Source organism: Lagenorhynchus albirostris, chromosome 10, assembly GCF_949774975.1.
Source record: "Lagenorhynchus albirostris chromosome 10, mLagAlb1.1, whole genome shotgun sequence".
NCBI classification, from domain to species: Eukaryota; Metazoa; Chordata; class Mammalia; order Artiodactyla; family Delphinidae; genus Lagenorhynchus; species Lagenorhynchus albirostris.
Genome location: NC_083104.1, coordinates 94,073,842 through 94,095,816, shown reverse-complemented (window position 1 = coordinate 94,095,816; position 21,975 = coordinate 94,073,842). Strand labels below are relative to the sequence as shown.

The 21,975-nt window shown below is 39.2% G+C and overlaps 1 protein-coding gene across 2 annotated transcripts in view; it reads left to right on the top strand.

The window, feature by feature from the left end:
- RNF182 (ring finger protein 182) overlaps positions 1-10,725 on the top strand; it is a 58,326-nt gene extending 47,601 nt beyond the window's left edge. Inside the window, exons 2-3 of one of the 2 annotated variants that reach the window (XM_060164276.1) lie at positions 3,552-3,703; positions 7,607-10,725. In XM_060164276.1, coding sequence (XP_060020259.1) covers positions 7,818-8,561 — 744 coding nt within the window. In that variant the 5' untranslated portion in view covers positions 3,552-3,703; positions 7,607-7,817 and the 3' untranslated portion in view covers positions 8,562-10,725. The remainder of the gene's footprint in view (positions 1-3,551; positions 3,704-7,606) is intronic. The other variant, XM_060164275.1, reaches the window with a different exon arrangement.
- The last annotated feature ends 11,250 nt before the right edge of the window (positions 10,726-21,975 follow it).

Genomic DNA, 21,975 nt, shown 5'->3' with positions numbered 1-21,975 from the left:
TCAGGAGGGACAGGAATTTGCTCACTATTGAATCTTCAGCACCTATAACTGTGTCTGGAACATAGGAGACACTTAATAAATAGTTGAATGAATTAATAAAAAAAACTCCCTAGAGGAGACATAACTTACCAGGTATCAAAATATACTAAAAAGCCATGGTATTCAAATTATTATGGTCGAGACAGATGGCTAGACAAATAGATCAATGGAATACAATAGAAAGTCAGAAACAGATCTTGGAATGCATGAGAATTTAATATATGACAAAGACTGAATTTTAGTTAATCCGGAAATGGTGGATTATTTAACAAATGGAATTGACACTGATGGCTATTGACCTGGAAGAAAAGAAAATTAGAATCCTACCTTACACCATATATAAAAATAAAAGTAAGGCACGAAAAATTTTGTAAGAAAATAACTACATGTACAATATTAGGAACTGCATATACGATATTAATATTAACTATGATCAGAGACTCGGAAGCTGCAAGAGAAAAGATAAATATATGACTGTTCAAAAAGTCAAATATTTTGATTTTCAAAGGATATTAAGCAAAGCCAGTCAATTTGGGGAAGTGTTTGTAATACAGAGGATATAGAATTTAATACTTGTAAAAACAAAGAGCATTTATAAATTGAAAGGACCAACAACCCAATAGAAAAATAAGTAAAAAATATGAAGACATATGAGCAAATACAGAGGCGGCCAACAAATGAGAAAACAGTCAAACTCAAATAATGATACATCACCCCTCAGATTGGCAAAAATTATAAAGCTCAATAACATCTGTTGCTGTTAGAGGAAAAGACACTCATATTACTGAGTTGAAGTACATGTTACAGTCTTTTGGGGAAGCAATCTGGCAACATGTGTTAGGAGTAATATCTGTTTGACCCAAGAATTCCACTCCTTGTTCTCTTAAAAAAATAAAACACCTGTATGCACGGATGTGTATCACAAGATTGTATTCTGCAGTACTGTTAGTGTCGGGGAAGAAAATGGGGATACATGAATGCTTACCAGGGGAGGAATTGGTGAGCTATATTACATACGTTCAAATGGTGAAACGTTATACAGCTGATAAAAAAGGAATTCGGGGCTGTATTGGTTGAATTGAGAGATTTTCTGAACCATTATTGAGTGGGAAAAAGGAGGTGCAGAAAACTGGGTATAGTAGTTAGAAAAAAACAATGGAAAAAATGTGCTTATGGTGTCTTTACAATTATATGTACATGGATAAATATATGCATGTGGAAATATATATGGAAGAAAACACAGCAGGTAGTTAATATGGGTTACTGGGGGCAAGGGTGTGGCATTCAGGCTGATGTGAGTGGAGGGAAGTGAGGAGGAGAAGTTAACCAAATAAAACACACACGCACAGACCGCTAATAAAGAAACAATATGTATGATGACATTTATATGTTTATGTATATAAATTTGTGTGTATATGTGTGCAGGCATGCATGTATGCACACACGTGCAAATGAAAATTTAAAAGTAAAGAAGTCCTGTTTGCTTTGGGTTGTTTTATTCCATTATTTATTTATAATTTCTGCAGTACTAAGCAGGAGCCTAGCTCTGAAAGCACAGTAAATTCTCAAAGTCAGATGCAGCATGGTAATTGTATCCTGGCTCTCTGTGTTGTGAGTAGCAGAAATCCAACCAAAAACACTAGCGTGAACAAAAACGGGGATTTATTGGCTTATGGGAGCCTCACACACGATTAGGTCCAGAGGCTCAGTTCAGCTCTCATCAAAGGTCTTTTGCCTTTGTCTGTATCTCTGCCTCCTGCCTTCCTTGACGACTCTTTTTGTTTTTGGCTTTATTCTCTCTTAGTCTCCCTCTTGATGGCATGACAGTTCCCTGATACATCCTTTTCTGGTCTATTTTCCTTCCCCTGGCCCCTGGCATGTTTCTTCTTCCTCCAAGCTTCAAATTTAAAAAGTCCTAGGAAGGAGCTTTGACAGGGCTGGTTTGAGCCGCATGCCCATCTGGACTGGTCCTTGTGAGCAGGGGGTTAGTGGAGTCCTGCGATGAGCCAGCTGGGTCACAGATCCACAGTGTGGGAAAGAAGGGAGGCACTGCGATTAGTGCACCAACCCAACCACAGCCACAGAATTTGAGTGAGGGGAAGACTTCCCCAAAGAAGCCATGGCAGTTGGGAAGGAAGCAGTGTGGTCTAAAGGAGAAAAAAAGATCCTAGGTAGGCAGACAACATATCCACTGGAGGGACTCTGCTTCGAAATACAAGCCAAGTTTGCATCTTCAATATCAAAGGAACTGAGTAGTGGAGAAAGTGGATTTGAGTCAAATACTAAGTAGGGCAATGAAAATAGTCATTTGCCCAAAAGCTCAAATTGATTTATAAGAATTATAGTAGGTCATTATCTCCTTGTATATTCTTACCCCAGATGATTTATAAAAGGCTTAAGTGATTAATGAGAAATGTCAGCTTCAGATATTTGAATAGGTGTTCTTCTAGGAGAAGAAAATCTTTTGTATTTGTCTTTTCCCCCAGCTTTAGGGAGATGTCGTTGATGTACAACATTATGTAAGTTTAAAGTTCACAATGTGGTGATTTGATACGTGTATATATTGCAAAATGATTACCACAGTAAGGTTAGTTACCACGTCCCTCACCTCACATAATTACATGTATTTATTTTTAAGGCAGTTTTAGTATGCCAGATTCTTCTTTCTCCTGTGCCTGGTGAGACATACTTTTAGCAGTTGTTCCCATCAAGTAGTGCTCCAGATTTGCTCACCTTAAAGATTCCATCCTCTTTAATATTGATTTATAGTGATGCTTGGATATTTAGGTGATAGATGAATGACTGACATTTCAATTTTGTGAAAAAAATGAATGAATTTACAGATCACAGAGGAAAAAATAAGTTGATCTGAAATATCCATGGACAGAAAAATCTGGGCTATCAAAGTAGCTAATGTATTTAGCCGTGGATTTTTTTTCTTTTTTTAACTTTTTACTGTAAAGATGACACCAGTACAGAAAAATGTCCCGCCTGATGGTGTAGCACGACATGGACATTCACAAGGTTCCACCAACAGGTCAAGAGATGGAACCTCGTCAGCCTCTTAACAGCCCCCCTCCTCCTCCCCCCACCGCAAAGGCATCTGCTGTCCTGACTTTTATGCTAATCACAACCTGGTTTCTCTTCTTAGTTCTACCACCTAAACTTGCATCCCTACTACAGCTTAGTTTTGCCTATTTTTTGAGCTTTCTGGAGATGGAATCATATAGTATGTGCTCTTTGCGGTCTGGCTTCTTCTTTCATTCAACATTTGAATTGTTGCCCACAATTATGGAGTGAACGCAGGGTGGGAACGGGCTGGAATGCCCGTCTCGTAGAGGATCAAATTAACGCCTCCACTGATCGTAACCCTATAAAGTTACAGATTATTATCCAAGTTCTTTGGGGGACCTTAGAATCATAATGAGATATATGAAGTATTTAAGAACTCTAGCGGTTGGTACCCCGTCCTCCCAAGAGGAGCAATCAATGTGCTGTTTATGCCATTCTAGAAAGAAACACTTGTGCTGGTCCCATTTCCAGGGATGCTACCAGAGCTCAAGGCTTTCAGCCAGTCCTGCCCAGAAGTGCCACTTGCAGAGGCAGGAGTTGATGAAGTATTTCAAGCTGATGGAGTGGGTTTGCTAGAAAACTCAGAATTAAAGTAGGTATCTTTTTAATTGGATGTTTGAACATTTAGTATTTTCTTTGCATGTTACCAAGAAGCCCCCATATGAATTTTTATAAATATGAACATTATGATCATAACACTATATCTTAACATATTCAAAGGTATGAAGAGTGTTTCTGTGAAAAAAGAAAACTTTATTTAAAATAAAGTTATTCTCTTAGACAGCTCAATACTGCTTAAGCGAATAACTTGTTCCCAGAATTAGGAACTAAAAATGGTGGTGGGCCTAACATAGAACATTCTTACTCCTCTTCTAATAGTAAGAAGCTTGGTACAGAAAGTATTAATGTAACCAGCTGATTGTCAAATGCTGACAGTGTAATGTATTCTCACATATGCATACGCCTTTTAAAATTTTTTTATTTTTCCCCAGTTTTATTGAGATCTAATTGACATACGGTACTGTAAGTTTAAGGTATACAGCATAATAATTTGACTTACATATATTGTGAAATGATCGCCACAATAAGTTTAGTTATCCATCATCTCATATAGATACAGAAAAAAAGAAAAAGAAAGTGTTTCTTCCCTTTGATGAGAACTCCTAAGATTTACTCTCTTAACTTTCAAGCATACTACATACAGCATTGTCGAAACTACAGTCGTCATGTTGTGCATTACATTCCTAGTACTTATTTATCTTATAGCTGGAAGTTTGTACCTTTTGACTGGCTTTGTACCAGTCCCCCTTCCCCCACCCCACCTATGGGTAACCACAAATCTAAAGTGACCTCTTTTTCTATGAGTCTTTCTTTTAAAGTTTCCACATGTTAAGTGGGATCATACAGTACTTATCTTTCTCTGTCTGAGTTATTTCACTTAGCATAATGCCTTCACAGTCCATCAATGTTGTTGTAGATGGCAAGATTTCCTTTTTTATGGCAGAATAATATTCCATCACATATATATGAAGAAGTTGGTATATACACATATACTTCTTTATTCGTGTTTAACACTTAGACTGTTTCCATGTCTTGGCTATTGTAAGTAGTAAATAACGCTGCTATGAACATGGGGGTGCAGATATCTCTTAGTGCAGATATCGACATAGTGTTTTTGTTTCCTGCGGATACATTCCCAGAAGTGGAATTGCTGGATCATATGGTAGTTCTGTTTTTAATTTTTTGCAGAAACTCCCACACTGTTTTCCATAGTGGATGCACCCAATTACATTCCCACTGACAGTGTGCAAGGGTTCCCTTTTCTCCACACCCTCTCCAGCATTTGTTATCTCTTGTCTTTTTGGTCATAGCCATTCTAACAGGTGTGGAGGTGGTATCTTATTGTGGTTTTGATTTGCATTTCTCTGATGATTAGTGATGTTCTGCACCTTTTCATGTACTTGTTGGCCATTCATATATCTTCTTTGGAAGAATGTCCATTCCTGTGCGCTGTCCATTTTTAAATTAGAGTATTTGGTTTTTTGCTGTTAAGTTGTACGAGTTCTTTATATATTTTGGATATTAACCACTTATCAGATATGTGGTTTGAAAATATTTTTTTCCCATCCCATGGGTTATCTTGTCATTTTGTCGATGGTTCCCTTTACTGTGCAGAGCTTTTTAGTTTGATACAGTCCCACTTGTTTATTTTTGATTTTGTTGCTTGTGCTTTACGTGTCATATTCAAAATGAAGTCATTGCTGAGACTCATGTCAAGGAGCTTTGTCCCTATATTTTCTTCTAGGAGTTTTATGGTTTCCAGTCTTAAACATTGAAGTCTTTAGTACATTTCGAGTTAATTTTTGTGATTGATGTAAGGTAGGGGTCTAGTTTCATTACACATAAGCCTTTTGTGGGTGTTTCTAGATGTATGCTCTGGCTCTCTGTGCCTGTAGATTTCATTGTGCTTATTTATCCTCACTGAATGTTTTACTCTCTCTTTTCCTGATGTCTTTGTGTATACGCTTGCATTCTGTTTTCTCCTTATTCACACAGCTTCACGCCCATCAGTCCTTTTGACAGTAATGGAGGCAGTTACTGCTATGAGTTCTACTGTTACCATCAGCTCCAGCAAGGCTGGGTGGGACGGTAGCTGCAGAGAGAGTACAACGTGTTCTCTTGGGATGGGCGTTGGGTCTGTGTGTGGCTACCAAGAGAGCTGATGGAATGGGAGCCGTCCAGAAATTGGATCACTAGTGACCTGCCCAGGACTAGGGACCATCCTCTGCAGGCAGCTATAGGACTGGCAGTGGTGACAGGGATAGAGCTCCTTCTTGTCCCTTGACTGTCGTCCTGAAGATGTTCATCCCCCAAGAGAATAAAAAGCCAGTTTTGTAGCACTGTGGCAAGATAAAGTCACATTTTGCAAGGACTTGGGCACGTGGAAGGGAAAGGGATAGAAGAGCTGATGTTTGTGTCTATATATTCTTTTTTGCATGTAAGTGTGGATACAGAGAAATTAGCTTACGGTAGCAATTTTGAAATACATGCCTTCATATACAGTCACTCTATTAAAAAAAACTCTACCTACATTCTTTTGGCTGATGCCAGAGATTCTATTTATTGATTGACTTCCTTTTCCCACCAAGAGTATCTTGCCATGCTAACCATTATACTATCCATTCTTATATGATATGAAGTCAATTTAAAAATTAACTAAGTCATAATGAAAAAGGAAGATAATATGTATTCACAAACCAATTATACATGATTTCAAAAATCATCCAAGTTTTCCTACCCACTGCCTCTTCTCTTTAAGGCAGTAGGAGCCATAACAAACTTAAAATTCTAGCAGAGTTGCAGTCTCCCTCTCAGCACTGTTATGACAGCCTTCTGCTGTTATTGCTTGGGGGTCTGCTCAGAAATTCAATTACATTTTGATATTTTTCCAAGCAAAACATAATTTAAGACAAATGTACTACCGCCCCAATCACATATATTAAAGCAAAATAAAAATTATTTAGAGATTTCCCATATTGCTGCTCCCTTCCATTAGTGCTAATAATTGAGAACAGACTGTGTACGTGAGTGAAATCAGCTTTCAGCCATTTGTCCAGAGCCAGTAGTAATAGCAACTAGGGGTCAACATTAAGGACTGTTGATTGTATCAGGCTTTCTGTAGGCAAGTGGGTGAAGTTTGAGTACTTCTTGATAGCCAGGCATGCACGATTCTTCATATTTGGAGACATAACTGCAAATGTGCTCTGTTTACTTCTTTGTCTTGGGAATTAGACTTGACTTGGTTATAATGCTTATGTCAGGTGTCATATGCTTCACTCTTCCTTGAGTGTATGTATGTATACAACCATGGTTTGCAAGACTAGTATTGAAACAAAAAGTTTGAAATTGATCAGTCAGTTAAGGAAGGCATTTATAACAGATTTCTTTACACTGGGAAGGTGAGAACCGTCTGCTGTATTTAAATGCGCTCTCATCTTTATAAAGCACTTTCTGAAAACACATTTTAAATCTTTATCCTTAAGATTTCCCTTCTTTTGTGTGTTCCTAAGCACTGTTGAGGGTATTTAGACAATTGGAGCTTATACCAATGATCCGCTGAATGAGTGAGTCTATATTGAATGGAGTTTAATTGCAAACATCTATTTCTGGTAAGTGTCCCATTCAATCTTCATAGAGGCCAGCATTTGTTACAAGTTTCAGAGAGAAAAATCTCTATATCGAGCCATTCCCACAGTGCTCTGGAGTGTACTTCACACCACTACGATTCTTAATTCCTTCTTTACTATCATATTTGTGGACTGAAAAAGCTGAGCATGGAGATAACACTTTCCTATCCTGGAGGCAGAAATGTGTGAAAAGATGAAGGGGATTTAACCTTTCAAGTCTACCGCTTCTAATCGTTGAAGCTCAGAAAATTCCATAAAGCACTTTTCAGTGAACTGTTCACAATATTAGAATTTCTTTTCCTTTGCAGACCCTTCATGTGGCCTTTGTAAATATGCGTTTGAGACACAGAGAGATAAGTAGCAGCTGAAAAAAATGCCTGGAAGATTTCTGTCCCTCCTCTTCCTGCCCATTTGCATCTCTGCCTGATTCGAATGATGTGATATTCGGAGAGACAGCTTCATCGAAGTCGTCCTTCAAGGAGACCCATCTGGCCCAAGACTGGACGTACAGAATTCAGGATGGCCAGTCAGCCGCCAGAGGATGCCGCTGAGTCTCAGGTCTCGGACGAGCTGGAGTGTAAGATCTGTTACAACCGGTACAACCTGAGACAGAGGAAACCCAAAGTGCTGGAGTGCTGTCACAGGGTGTGTGCCAAATGCCTCTACAAGATCATAGACTTCGGGGACTCCCCGCGCGGCGTCATCGTCTGCCCTTTCTGCAGGTTCGAGACGTGCCTGCCGGATGACGAAGTCGGCAGCCTGCCCGATGACAGCAACATCCTCGTGAACTTGACTTGTGGTGGCAAAGGCAAAAAGTGCCTGCCTGAGAACCCCACGGAGCTGCTGCTGACCCCCAAGCGGCTGGCCTCGCTGGTCAGCCCTTCCCACGCGTCCTCCAACTGCCTGGTCATCACGATCATGGAGGTGCAGAGGGAGAGCTCACCATCGCTCAGCTCCACGCCCGTGGTCGAGTTCTACAGGCCCTCCAGCTTCGACTCCGCGACCACCATGTCGCACAACTGGACCGTGTGGAACTGCACGTCCCTGCTCTTTCAGACGTCCATCCGGGTGTTGGTATGGTTGCTAGGTTTGCTGTACTTCAGCTCCTTGCCCTTGGGCATCTACTTACTGGTATCCAAGAAGGTCACCCTCGGGGTGGTCTTCGTCAGCCTCGTCCCTTCCAGCCTCGTCATCCTGATGGTATATGGCTTCTGCCAGTGCGTCTGTCACGAATTCCTAGACTGTTTGGCACCGTCCTCTTAACCGAGACGCACGCTCGGAATTTGACAAACGTTGCCACGTTTCAAGTGAGGTCATTAAGCCCATCTTTTCTCGCGCATTCTCTGTGATCAGTGCCCGTGGCGTGAACAAAGCCACTGGGCACATATTCGTGGTCCGTTTTCCATCAAAATGTTGACTCAGTTGGTTCCCCTGTGTGCTGGAAATAAAAACGTTCGTTGCTGCTTATGTGTTAGCAAAAAAGAAAAAGGGATCAGCTAAGCCTTCCTAGAGCCCTTCTGAGTCTTCCCAGAGAAAGGGCAGGTTCTGCTCAGAGCTGCTAGACAGACGCCAGGGCCAGGCGTGTTATGCTGCCGTAGGGGTCTTTGTGGACAGTTAGGCATGAACTGATTCCTCTTCTCATAATCTTAGCCGGGGATGGAGGGTGGTCCAAGAGGAGAGCAGCCCCGAGACACACCTGTTTGCTCAGTGCTCATCCCCTGCCCCTGCCCCATTGTTGGCGCTTCTGTGGATCCTCTTCAGCCCGGATGCTGGTTCCCTCTGCGCATGCTCCTTGCCAAGAGGACCCTCGCCTCTTGTGTGGTTTCAGTTATGTACCTGTTTTGCCGCATCACTAAAGAGAATTAAAAACATTGAGGAATTTGCATCAGAGTAAACTTCAAGGCGGAATGTGGCCGCTTGTTTTTGAGACACGCGCTTTCCTCCACGTTTATTTTCCACTCTCCAGCCTTCTCTGAAATTCTCTCAGAGCAGTTATCGTTCAGAGATCTGACTTGAGCTTTTCCTTAAAGCATTTTCGTTTAGTTTCTTTTTTTTAAACCACGTTGTTCAGTCAGCCCCATTCCTTATCCTGAGTGAGGTTCCGTTCAAATTAGTTGCCATAACTTTGTGTGGATTTTGTTTTTTTCCCATTGTATTTTAGATTCTATTACGGACTCAACTTAATCCCATAACAATTTGGGGTAAATTGCGGCAGTGGAAACCCAGAAACAATTCAGGAGCTGTTCAAGCTCATGGTTTGATGTGCTGAGAACCTAAGTATTTTGCTGTGCTTTACTGAGCTGTACCAAAATACTATGGTTTAGGCCTATATGCCAGACTGTGTTGCAGTAGGTCAGGGAGAAGGATGGGCAAGAAACATCATGCCAAGTGGATGCCCTGAATCGAAAAGATCCTTCAAGGAGGTAAGATGGAGGGGCAGAGTGCAATCTGACTATTGCCATCCCTGTTAAGTCCCTTTTAGAATGGATTCAAGTTCTTATGCAATCGATTTCAAATAAAAGCATAAGCTATGTGACTTGAGTTAATGAACTTCTTTTCATGATGTAGGGGAAGTTGAATGTATATATTTATGAGAAGACATTGGTTAGCACATTTTAGGTTTGAGGGAACAGAATGCCCACAGAAAGTAGGCAAAAAAAAAAAAAAAAAAAAGCTTTTTAGTCTAAAACTCATTACTGATGATAAACATTTAAATACTTATAACTCTTAGAAAGGGGCATTACTAAGACTGCTTTAACTTGTTTGTGATGAAACATTTGTTGCTTGAAATACAGTGAACCAGTTCCAATCTCTTTTATTCAGTAAAAAAAATGACACTTATTTCTAGAATAGTAGTTTGACTTTAATTCTGTAACTATTAACTTTGAGAATATGTATGCCCAGGCTAGGTATGACAGGAAAGTATATGTGGGATGTGGCCCAATGAATTTAAGCCCCAATACAGCTAAATACACTTATAATTTCACGAAATCTAGTTTAGATAGCATTGTGAATGCAATTTCCAAATATCCATTTGTACTTAGAGTAAATATAATGTTTAGGAGATGTTTTGTGGTCCGGATTTATATATTTATAAGGTTTTTAAAAAATGTTCATGTTGCCTGAAATGTAACATCAAATAAATTGGCGACTTATCATGGGATGAGGTTTCTAGAAAGCCCTGGACATGGGTACTATGCATTTTGCTTCTTTGTATAATGTCTGCAGTGCTAAATTTGTGTCTCTCTTTGTATCGTGATAGTCTTTTTTTTTTTTTTAGTTGCCAGTAAGTTAATTCGGTGTTAAAGAGTTTTAAGTGTATGACAACAAAAAACTCTTCGTGCTGTTGAATGAAAAAAGGACAGTGCTTCAGTCTTATTTATTGTGGTGATGTTTTGTTTGTCCATTAAATTGTTATTATTTCCAAGCTAGAAGTTTGATTTCTCTGACTGATGGTTGAAATTCAATTTTATTTTGGACTGCTTTTAACATTAGATAACTGCAAACGTGAGCTTTCGAAAACATTGGTTAAGCTAATTCCTTTGTCATATGAAGATTCCAGAAGTTTCTGACAAAGCTGATTTTCTCCATCCTACTTCTAAAAGGCCTTCATACCTTTTATTTTAAAGAAAAAAAGGAAAAAATAGGAAAGATGAAATAAAAACATTGTCTTTATAATAAAAATGTTTGCTTTTAATTTGTTTGATTTGTTTTCCAGATTTTGCTGAGCTACTCAGCAAAATAGATCCAATATAGTTAGGAATTCACTAATCTTGTGTGATCTGGGCAAGTTTAAAAAAATTACCTGATAATTAAACATGACCAGTGTTAGGCAAAGTAGAAATAATTTGGGACTATGTAGCAGTTTTATGCTTATGATAATTAGTGAATTGGCACCATATGTTAATTGAGAGCAATGGTTTCATTCACTCCTGAAATCTACATAAATGAGGAAAGACCTGTTAAGGAAAACAGTTACCTGTGCTAGTCATAACCTAAGGTGTGAACTCATGCTTATCTGCTGAGAGACCCTCAAGTGATGTGCATTTGCCTGATTGTAAAGAGATACTAGGCTTCCAAGACACCCTGAGTTTGAAGAAATTTCTTAATCCGCCAACCAGGTAGACGTGGAAACCAAAGGAATCCTGTATTGATAGGCAAACTGACAGTCATTATAAATATGAGCCTGTGAGTCCTGGGGTGTAGAAGAGATGGAAATTAGTTAACTTGAAAGAGTATATTGGAGGCAAATTACGGTCCTACATGTTTCTGCATTTTTGGGGAATTGTTCTCTTTTCAGTCTTCTTGGTAATAATAAATAGTTGCCCTAATTCTTTTGAAACACTGCAGAAGCACCACAAATTATTCCAGAACCTTCCTCAAAACCAATGAGCAGTTTGGTTAAAAGTAAGATCCCTGAAAAAGTTTAACCGTTTGCTCTTGAACTTCAGTCTTGTATGTTTTCCACCTCTTTACCCCTGTGTTAGATGTCTACTTCTCTTTGCCTCAAATCTTTTATGAATTTTACTCCTCTGTGAGATGCTAGAATATTGGGTCTTCCCTTCAAGTTTAGGTTTGTGTGAAAGAGAAGAAAGAGAATAAGAATAGTAGTAGTAGTAGTAGTAGTAATAATAATGCAGGTAACTAATGTTAAAATTGGTGTAAATTCCAAGTGAGTCCTGGAGACAATACAGATTCAGCTCGGTTGCTTGTAGCATTTAAATCTGTGTTATAATCCAAATCTAAGTATACTCAGTGTACAGATAATCTCTATGGTTCTGACATGAAGGTGCTTTAATAGAAATTTAAAAAAAATTATGTCCTGAATATTTTGTATACTAAGTAGGAGTAGGTGCTAATATATCTGTAAAAGTGGTTGAACCTTGATTTAATTAAACATTCAATTACATGGAACAATTACTCTATATAAGCATTTTAATTAATCAGAAGTTTATAGATTTGCAACATATTAACATTTTCCCTTTACATTTCATAAGAGAAAAGAATATGCTGTTAGTAAGTCATTTTAGACCTTGGTTTGCCCGTGAAGTGTGATGGTTTAGGCACGAAAGTTTCTTTCAATGTTCAGATTCATTTGCCCCAGATCAGCGGTCTGGCCTGAAGACTTACATTTGGGAGTCTTTGGCATTCAATAGCAACTGAAGCTAAGGGAATAGAGAAATGGAGAGAGGGAGCAGAGGGCCAAGGCTGAGCTCTGAAGCTGTAACTTTGAAGGATCAGCAGAGGATCCAGCAAAGGGACTGCCTAGGAGCAGCCAGAGCGAGGGAGGTGGGACAGGCATGGAAATTGGGGCACGTGTGGTCACCGGAGCCGAGAGACAGAAGGTAGAATTAGGATTACTAGGTGAACACAGATTAGTATGTTAAAAGATTTTTCAAGCTTTTTTCATGAAGTTTTAAAATAATACAGAAAAGTTGATAGACTCCTATAGTGATCACTAGTACGCTAACCACTTAGAGTTTCAGCAGTCAGCCTTTTGTTATATCTGTTTTTCTCTCTCTCCCCTAAGCATAAGGGACTTACTCTAACTAAAATATCATTACTATATCTAAGACCATTCAAAAATACTTTTGTGATATTATTTAATATGCAGTCTATACAGATTTTTCTATTTGTTCCCCAAATATCTTTTAGAGTTTAAAACACAAAGCACAAACCAGGATCCAGTTAAGCTTCACACGTTGCATGTGGTTGTTGTGTATTTTATTCTCTTCTATTCTGGAACAGTCACCCCACCTTGTTTTCCCTGTGACATTGACTTGAAGCAGGCCAGTTACTTTGGACAATGTCCCACATTCTGGATTTGTCTGACTTTCAGGCAGATGGTGGTGTTGAATGTTATTCTATCACTTGTATTTCCTGTAAACTGAAAATTAGGTTTAGAAGTGTGGTTGGATTCAGATTTGGGGCAAGAGGTTGTCTTAGATGATGCCATGCATTTGGAATTGCATCACATGAGACATGAATGGAATGTTGCCCCACCATTAGAAATACTGACCCATCACTCAGTTAAGAGGGTGACCTCCAAGTCTCACCATTTCCCCTGTACAATTAACAAGTGATCTGTGGGGTGATACTTTGGCACCATGCAAATTACCATCTTCCCTAAAAACTTTTACCTGATGGCCTTAGCATCCAGAGATCATCCTTGCCTGAATCAATGATTTCATTCTTCCAAAGATATGAAATCTAGTCTAATCTAGGTTTTTAAGAGACAATGGTCCAGTGCCTTTGGCAGGTGAATTGTGGAGGAGATGGAATCATAGCAGCCTACACCCGTCTAATGCTTTGGTAAATCTTAAGGTTGGAACACACCGTTACAGTCATCCAATTATTGAAGGACTAAACTGAAATGTATAATAATCTTTTATCTCCTGAGGTATTTTCTATAAGATCAGAGAAGAAGAAACCCAAATCTTATGTGAAATAACAGTGTTTTAAACCTGTAAATACTGCCCTTGACTCTAGCCTCAAACTTTCAATGTACCACGTGGGTTTCTTAACCACCCATCTGAAACACGTCATTACACTCTTACTTAAGTTGCTTATCAAGCTCTCTGGTTATCTTTCAAATCATGTTTGGACTATGTGTGATTTTTCTTCAGACTCCTTTGCCTAAATCTTTATCAGATCTTTTTCTTGAACTCTTCACTTAAGACAGCTCCATCTTCTTGTTATTCTAGTAATTAGTTCACTCCTCAGTTTATTCTTCAAAGTGATCTTGTTTGGTCAGAATAACCTCTTGTTTATTGTCTGACCATTCCCTCCCTTCCTAAAACCCATCTAGGTGGTGGGTTCATTCATAAAGTTCACTGTATGTTTCCAGCCTTGATACTGTTTGAGAACTTTCCCCACGTGCACTCCAGTTTTTAGATTTTCCAATCCCTTGAGTGGTAGATGGAATACATGCAGAGCTATTGCCAGTGCACATAATAGATCCTATAGTCTTTACATAATGTTTTAAAATGTTTAGTAAGTATTATGCGTAGGTAAGATGTATGCTGTATAATCCTAAACTTAATGTCTCTCCCTGACTCTTGCCAATGCAGTTCTAATTTGGTTGAGCCAATCATGGATTATCTTTTGGCTAATAAATGTATACTGGACTAGGGTCAGATCATTCTGAGAGTTGGTTTAATGTCTCAAATTCCTTCTCAATAGTTTAGAATAAATTAAGATTTTTATTGTTTCATATCTATAGATAAGAAAGCTTCGCTTCTAATGCGGAATATGAGGTGAATTAAAATAACACTTTTGCTATGAAATGTTATTTTTTAATACTAAATAACCTTATTAGTCAATAAATGAACATCTGTGTTTGTTACGTGCTGAGCCAAAACCTCTGCACTTTTCCTTTTTTCCCATTTCCTCTGATTTCTTTAATGCCATTTATGGAAGAACCCACAGCTCCCCACTGCCACCCCCCTCCACATCTCCTGCACATGCACACACACACACCCCAAGTCTTCACATTTTATGAAATTTGAAAGAGATTTTAAAAAGAACAACATTAGTTTCCCACCCGTTGGTAATTATCCATTTAAGGACCATTTAAAAATATTTTTGTGACCTCTGACAACTACATGTATGACTTCTCATAGAATAATGGGTTCAGCTGCTCGTCTCAGGGGTAATCATTTCCTCTTGTACAGTATCCGCCATTACTAAGCAATGGAAGTTATCCTGAGCCATACGATGGGCTGGTTGGTGACACTGCTTCCGTTTGATGTGATTTTTCAAGATATTCCAGCTGGAACTATGTATTTCTATGGTTAAGTTTATTGTCATCAAAAATTTTATTTTTGGTTAGAGTTTTAAAAATTATAAAATTATTCTCAGCTCATAATTTGACCAACTCTAATCACTAGTTGAAAGGGAGCAAAATGTATCATAATTTTGTGAGATTTTTCTGCTGCTACAGTGGAGGATGGAGTGACGTGGCACCAGGAGACCAGTTCTTGGAACTGAGGAGGAAGTTTGCACGTCTGATTACTTCATCCTCTTCCTTACCTACAGCTTTATATCCCAAATGGGAACCTTGTCAGATTTTTTGATAAAACGATTCATTATTTAACTCACGTTATTGACTCCCTATTATGCATAATACACAAATGTTCCTTGACTTTTTGACATGCTATCCATGTCGGTCACACTTTATTGAAAAATATAAAGACAATCTTGGTGTTTAAAAAGAGTATCTTATTAAAGCAGTTGTTCTGAAATATATGACATGGAACGTATCCAGGTAGGTGGTCCAAGAGAGGACCTCCCGGCTGTGCACGTTTGAGTAGCTGTGCACACTGTATCTTCTTAGAGATGCTCACTGAGCATCAGCCCAGGAAAGTGTTCAAGACATTCCGATAAAGAAACCTACTTAGTGATTTAATCCAATGTTTTCTCAAACTTAGTTTTTCTCAAAACGTCGATAGATATTGTGTGGAATGAGTGCTCTGTGGAGCCCATTTTGTGAAATTTTCACTAGAAAATTGATAAAACAGTCATAACGTGGACTCTGCCTACAGATGTAAATCACAGGGCCAGTACATGGATTAAGAAGGCAGTCGAGAAGAAAGTCATAATTAGACAGTAGGTCCGAGTAGAATGGTGAAATGCAAAGGAGGACAGGAACAGGCTGACAGCAGCAGCGGCAGTAAAATGTCGATCATTTCACTTGTTTCCAAATTAAACAATTCACATTCTTATTGAAGTTTTATGGAACGACACAGTCAAACTCTGCCTCTCACCCAGCATCCGTATTCACATTACATGTAGGGAAGTAGCTAAATACATGCAGAAGGAGGGTGCAAGCAGAAGAAAGTACTGGTTATTTTTTGAGCCGATGAAACTTCCCCAGTTAATTCTCAAACAATGGAACACAAGGTTCCAAATTTTGAAAAACATGTACCAGACTTAAAGTTTTGATCACTGAATGTTAGGGCTGGAAAGATTTCTAAGATCACAGTCCAGCTGCTTTATTTCACAGACTGTAAAACTCTGAGAAAAGGTCAAAGGAGTCATGTGAGAAGTGCTAGGGCCAAGTTCTAACCAAGGCCTTTGAAGTCCAAGTCTGCTTTTCACCTTACACATCCCCGCTGCTGAGTCAACATCAGCCAACTTCTGTTTTCCACATGGATTACGAAATTATGGGCAACCAAGATGCAGCTGGACAGACATTATTTTATTCCTAGAAGTCATATCTAGCTGTAAAAATACGTAATGAAGACAAGAAATAATCATCGGAATTATTCAACTTCCTCCTTTTTCCTAGAGAAGTAAGATCAAAGCATTTGGGTACTGAAAACTTATCTGTGAAACAAACACGAAGAGCTTTATCACACACAGCAGGCAGATAGCTGTGGTCATTAGGAGAAGGAAAGGAGTATTGACAAAAGAACCTGGACACGGACTTCCCTGGTGGTGCAGTGGTTAAGACTCTGAGCTCCTAATGCAGGGGACCCGGGTTCAATCTTTGGCCAGGGGACTAGATCCCATATGCAACTAAGAGTTCTCATGCCACAACTAAGGAGCCTGCCTGCCGCAACTAAGGAGTCCACGCGCCGCAACTAAGGAGCTGGCGAGCCGCAACTAAAGGAGCCCGCCTGCCACAACTAAGACCTGGCACAACCAAATAAATAAATAAATTAATTAATTAAAAAAACCCTGGACATTTTAATGTATACAATGTGATGAGTTTGGAGGTGTGTATATACCTGTGAAACCATCACCACACTCAAGGTAATAACCAAATCCATCACCTCTGGTAATTTCCTCTTGTCCCACCTCCTTTTTCGTAGTAAGAACACTTCACCTGAAATCTACTCTCAATAACACTTAGCTGTTAACCGGAGGCGCAGGGTTGTAGGGCAGGTCTCTAGCACGTAGTCCTCTTGGATACTGGACGGTAACTCCCTGTTTCCCCAGCCCCTCAGTCCCTGGAAACCACCCCCACTTTCTTTCTTTTGCAATTTGTAGTTTTCCCTGGAATTAATTGCCTCATTTAAAAATGTACTTCACTTTCTCCGCACTTATAACTGGATCATCCTTGGAGTCTCTCACTACTGAAAAGCCTTTCCTTCCTCTCAAACAGGATGGATAATCTACCCGTTTACCCTCCTGCAGCCCTGTGTAGTCTTGACCTCCTCTAGATTAGTTGCTTTCTGCACAGCTGTCATCCAGGGACTTCCTTTCATCCTGGGAATCCTCTTTGCTTAAATCACATGCTATCTTTTTCTTGGTTGATTCATTTTTTGATGAAGCACATTGTCCAGCAGCTTGCAGGGGGAAAAAGGCATAAGAGGTAAACTCTTTAAGACCTCCTATGTCTGAAAATATCCTTATTCTAGCCTTAGGCTCGATTGATGCTGTGTTTAGAAGTCATTCTCTCTTGTTGCTTCTTTGCCATGCAACCCCAGTTTGCTATGGAGAAGTTCTACAGTATTCTAGTCTTGGAGCCTTTGTATGTGATTTTTTTTTTCCATTGTGGAAACTGTTAGTGTCCTTTTTGTTTCTGGTCCACATTGTTCTGAAATTTCGCGGTGAAAAACTGTTATACATTCATTTTTTCCCCCATTTATTGTGCTAGGTGTTCAGTAGACCCTTTCCATGTGGAAATTTATTCCCTTGGTTCTAGAAATGGTTTTGTATTCGTTTTTACAAAATATCTTCCCCTCTATTTTTTTCTCTTCTAGTTTCTGGAATGCATGTTGCTTAGCTTTTGAACCTTCCTGATTGATCTTCTAGTTCGCTCCTATTTCTCATCTCTTTCATTTTTGATCTAATTTCCTAGAATTTTTCTCAATTTGATCTATCAGCCCTTCTCTTTAATTTTGTTTGCCATCATTTTAAATTTTTTAGAGTGCTTTCTTGTTCTCTGAATGTTTCTGTTCTTTTTTTTAAACAGCAGTCTCCTCATTTCATGAACACAGTATCTTTGTACCTCAGTGAGAATATTCATTCTAGAATTTTTATATGTTCTTTTGTTCCCCCATCAACTGTTTCCTCTGAGTTAATTTTGTCTGTTTCCTTTGGTCTGTGGCTTGCATGGAGAACCATCCTCATCTGCCTGATCCTTGGCTGTCTTTTCAGTTTAGTGAGGAACTAAACACGCCGGTTGGAAACTGTACACATGGCTGGGACTTGTCAACTGATGGGCCTCTGGGGATGGTCCTCCTGTTTCATTGGCGGATGCTCAGTTCTCATTCCATCTAGGTCTTTCTTTTAAGTTGATGAGTTTCTCCACAGAGGAAATGCTGGCTGCCAGTGTTTTGGAAGCTGAGTGAGGGGAGGAGGGTGTCAGATTCCCTTTTCAATAGTAGCCTGTCATTTAATACCTCTGTTCTCAGTAGGACTCCGGACTTCCACCCCCAGGTGCTCCCTGTGCCTCTGGAGAAAGACTTTCTCTGATGCAACCCCTTTAGAAAGAAAGCCTTCGTCTTCAGCAAGGCGGGGAGGAGACAAGAGGGCCCGGAGGGTAATTTCTTCTGTGCCAACTCTCAACAGCTCTGTGACCCCATCTTCAGAGATGGTGCCTCTTTTCTTGAGCTTTTCCAAAGTTCCGGTTCATGCATCAACTTGCTTCTTTTTGACATCCTTCTTCTCCTTTGCTGCCACTCCTGCAGGCGTAGGAGCGGCTTCCAGTAAAATGTATGCTCGCTATATTTATTAGCTGCGGTGATTGCAAATGAGCTTCGATGGGTTCCAGAAATTTTAGAACTTTTTCTTATAATGTGGTCAAGGTATATATACAACACAATGAAGGTTAAACTTTTCAAAAAGCCCATGCACTGTCATATACTGATTCCCCCGAAACATGGATGGAGTCCCTTGGAGTTCAGAATTGCAAGAGACACCCATCCTCGGTAGCAGTCTCACCAAAGAGAAAGATTTTTTATCTGTGGGTGTTATTATCATCTCACTATATTAGGGGGTGAAAAATTGGGCAGAGCAGCCTGGTAGATTTTTTAAAAGCTTACTCTTTCCTATATTTAATGGAGAAATGGGAAAAATCGTCGTTGGCTTAGAAATTATTTTTAATAGAATTTGAATATCTATGAGCAGAAACCATTTTCTTTTTTAACTTATGTCTAATAAACATTCCATAGCCCTTAAGGTAGAAAATAACTCTCTAGCAGTAATGAGACATAACACTTGCCATGATTAATGACCGCATAAACTGAAAATCTCAGATCATCAAAGTCAGTATTTTTCTTTTGAAAGGTTTACTGCGGCCAAGCTCTTCGTCAAAATCTATTTTGCAAGATGCTGATACTGTGCTCATATGAAATTCAGAAATAATTAAGCATTTGTCAGACGTAATTTGTTTTCAGTTACACAGGTAAATGTGAAGCTGGAGTCTGTTGCCTGTAAAAGTATTTGACACGTTGGTACATCAGCTAATTACTGCTTAGCACTGGGTTGCAAAATGATAACATGCTATACATTAAGCAGTACTAAAGCGGAAGTGATAGCTTCTGTTGAGCAATTAAGTCGTTTCCTGCACTTGTTAAGTTACCTTGTGTTTATGAATCAAGCCCCTGAGGAATCTGAGGCCCTGTTCCCTCTTCCTGTAGCATGTGTTTATGGAGGCCTGCGATGACGGTCCTCTCTGGGATTTACTGGACACTTACCATGTGCTACACTTTGGGTGAACCATGTGCCTTAGGTTCCTGATCTCAGTCAATCGTCACAGCAGTTGTCTTAATATCTCCATCTAGCAGCTAAATTCAGGATGGTACCAGGTGAAAAGTGAAAGTTTTCTTCTTCCAAATCCACCTGCACTTCCTAGAAGTATTCCTTTTAACCTTTAAAAATTTTTTTTAAAACATATCTCCTTTACACAGTACTTCTTGATTCCCCTAAGAAGACAAATATTTAACTCACATTACCTGCTACTTTCTCTTCTCTCCCGTTTTGTTAGTTATGCTATTTCTAGTCTTTCTGTTGATTATGTTTATAACTTAATATATAGACTTCAACTCCCAGGCTTATTTCTCCACGACTGGCTGCATTTCCCTGTTCCCTAAACTCTTAGATCCGAGCTTTTTGTTGATTTGGGATGGAGACTCTGAGGAAGGCTTAATGCCAAGCTTCTGAGCAACATTAAGTAAATATTTCTTAAATAAACTTTTTCTTTTAGAAAAATTTAGACAATTATATAGAGAGTCCCCATATACTCCACTCCTAATTTCCTCTCTTATTAATATCTAACATCATATGGTACGCTTGTCACAATTAATGACCAATATTGATACATTATTATTAACTACAGTCTATATTTGCATTTCCTTGGTTTTGCCTTAATGTCCTTTTTCTGTTCCAGGCTCCCATCCAGGACACCACATTACATTTAGTTGTCATGTTTGCTTAGGTGCCTGTTGGCTGTGGCAGTTTCTCAGACTTTCCTTTTTTTTTTGATGACCTTGAAAGCCTTAAGGAGACTGACAAGTAGTTCTAAGGAGTCCTTGGCAGTTTTAAGAGCTTTGGGTGTTGTGTACAATGTCCCTCAAGTAAACTGTGTCTGAAGTTTTTCTTGTGATTAGACTGGGGTTTGGGGTTTGGGGGAGGAAGATTGCAAAGATAAAGTGCCACTTTCATCACATCATATCATGGTCCATAGTGTCAACATGACTTTTTATGGTGGTTATGGGCCTTGATCACATGGCTGAGGTAACATTTGTTAGATTTCTCTGCTTTAAATTTACTTTTTTTTCCCCACGGATGCTGATTTTGGGGTTGTACCTAAAAATTCCTCACCAAATCCAAGATCACCTAGATTTTCTCCTTTGTTTTATTCAGAAAGTTTTATGGGGACTTCCCTGGTGGTCCAGCGGTTAAGAATCCGCCTTCCAACGCAGGGGACGCGGGTTCGATCCCTAGTCAGGGAACTAAGATCCCACATGCCGCAGGGCAACTAAGCCCAAGGGCTGCAACTACTGAGCCCTCGTGCCACAATGAAAGATCCCGCATGCCACAACTAAGACCCAATGCAACCAAAAATAAAAAAATATTTTTTAAAAAGTTTCATGGTTTTATGTTTTACATTTAGGTCTATGATTCGTTTTCAGTTAACTTTTGTGAAAAGTTTAAAGTCTGTATATAGGGTTTTTTGTTTTTTTTTTTGGTATATGGATATCCAATTATTCCAGAAGCATTTGTTAAAGACAATCCTTTCTCCACTGAATTGCCTTTGCTCTTTTATCAAAGACCTGTTGACTATATTTGTAGTTCATTTCTGGAGAAAACATGAAAGAATGTTGGAATGTCTTTCAACAGTAGGTATGCTGCTGTGTAGAGTTTTGTAGATGCTCCAGCAAGTTGGAATAATTCCCCTCTCCCGGTTTGCTGAGAGTTTTTATCATGAATATGTGCTGGATTTTGTCAAATGCAATTTCTGAATCGATTGATACAATCGTATGATTTTTCTTCTTGAGCCTGTTGATGTGGTGGATTACATTGATTGCTTTTTCAGATGTTGAACCAGCCTTGTATACTTGGAATAAATCCCACTTGGTCATGGTATATAATTTTTATACATTGTTGGATTTCATTTACTATTTTGTAGAGGGGTTTTGCGTCTATGTTCATGAGAGATATTGGTCTGTATTTTTTCTTTCTTATAATGTCTTTATCTGGTTTTGGTTTTGGAGTAATGCTGGCC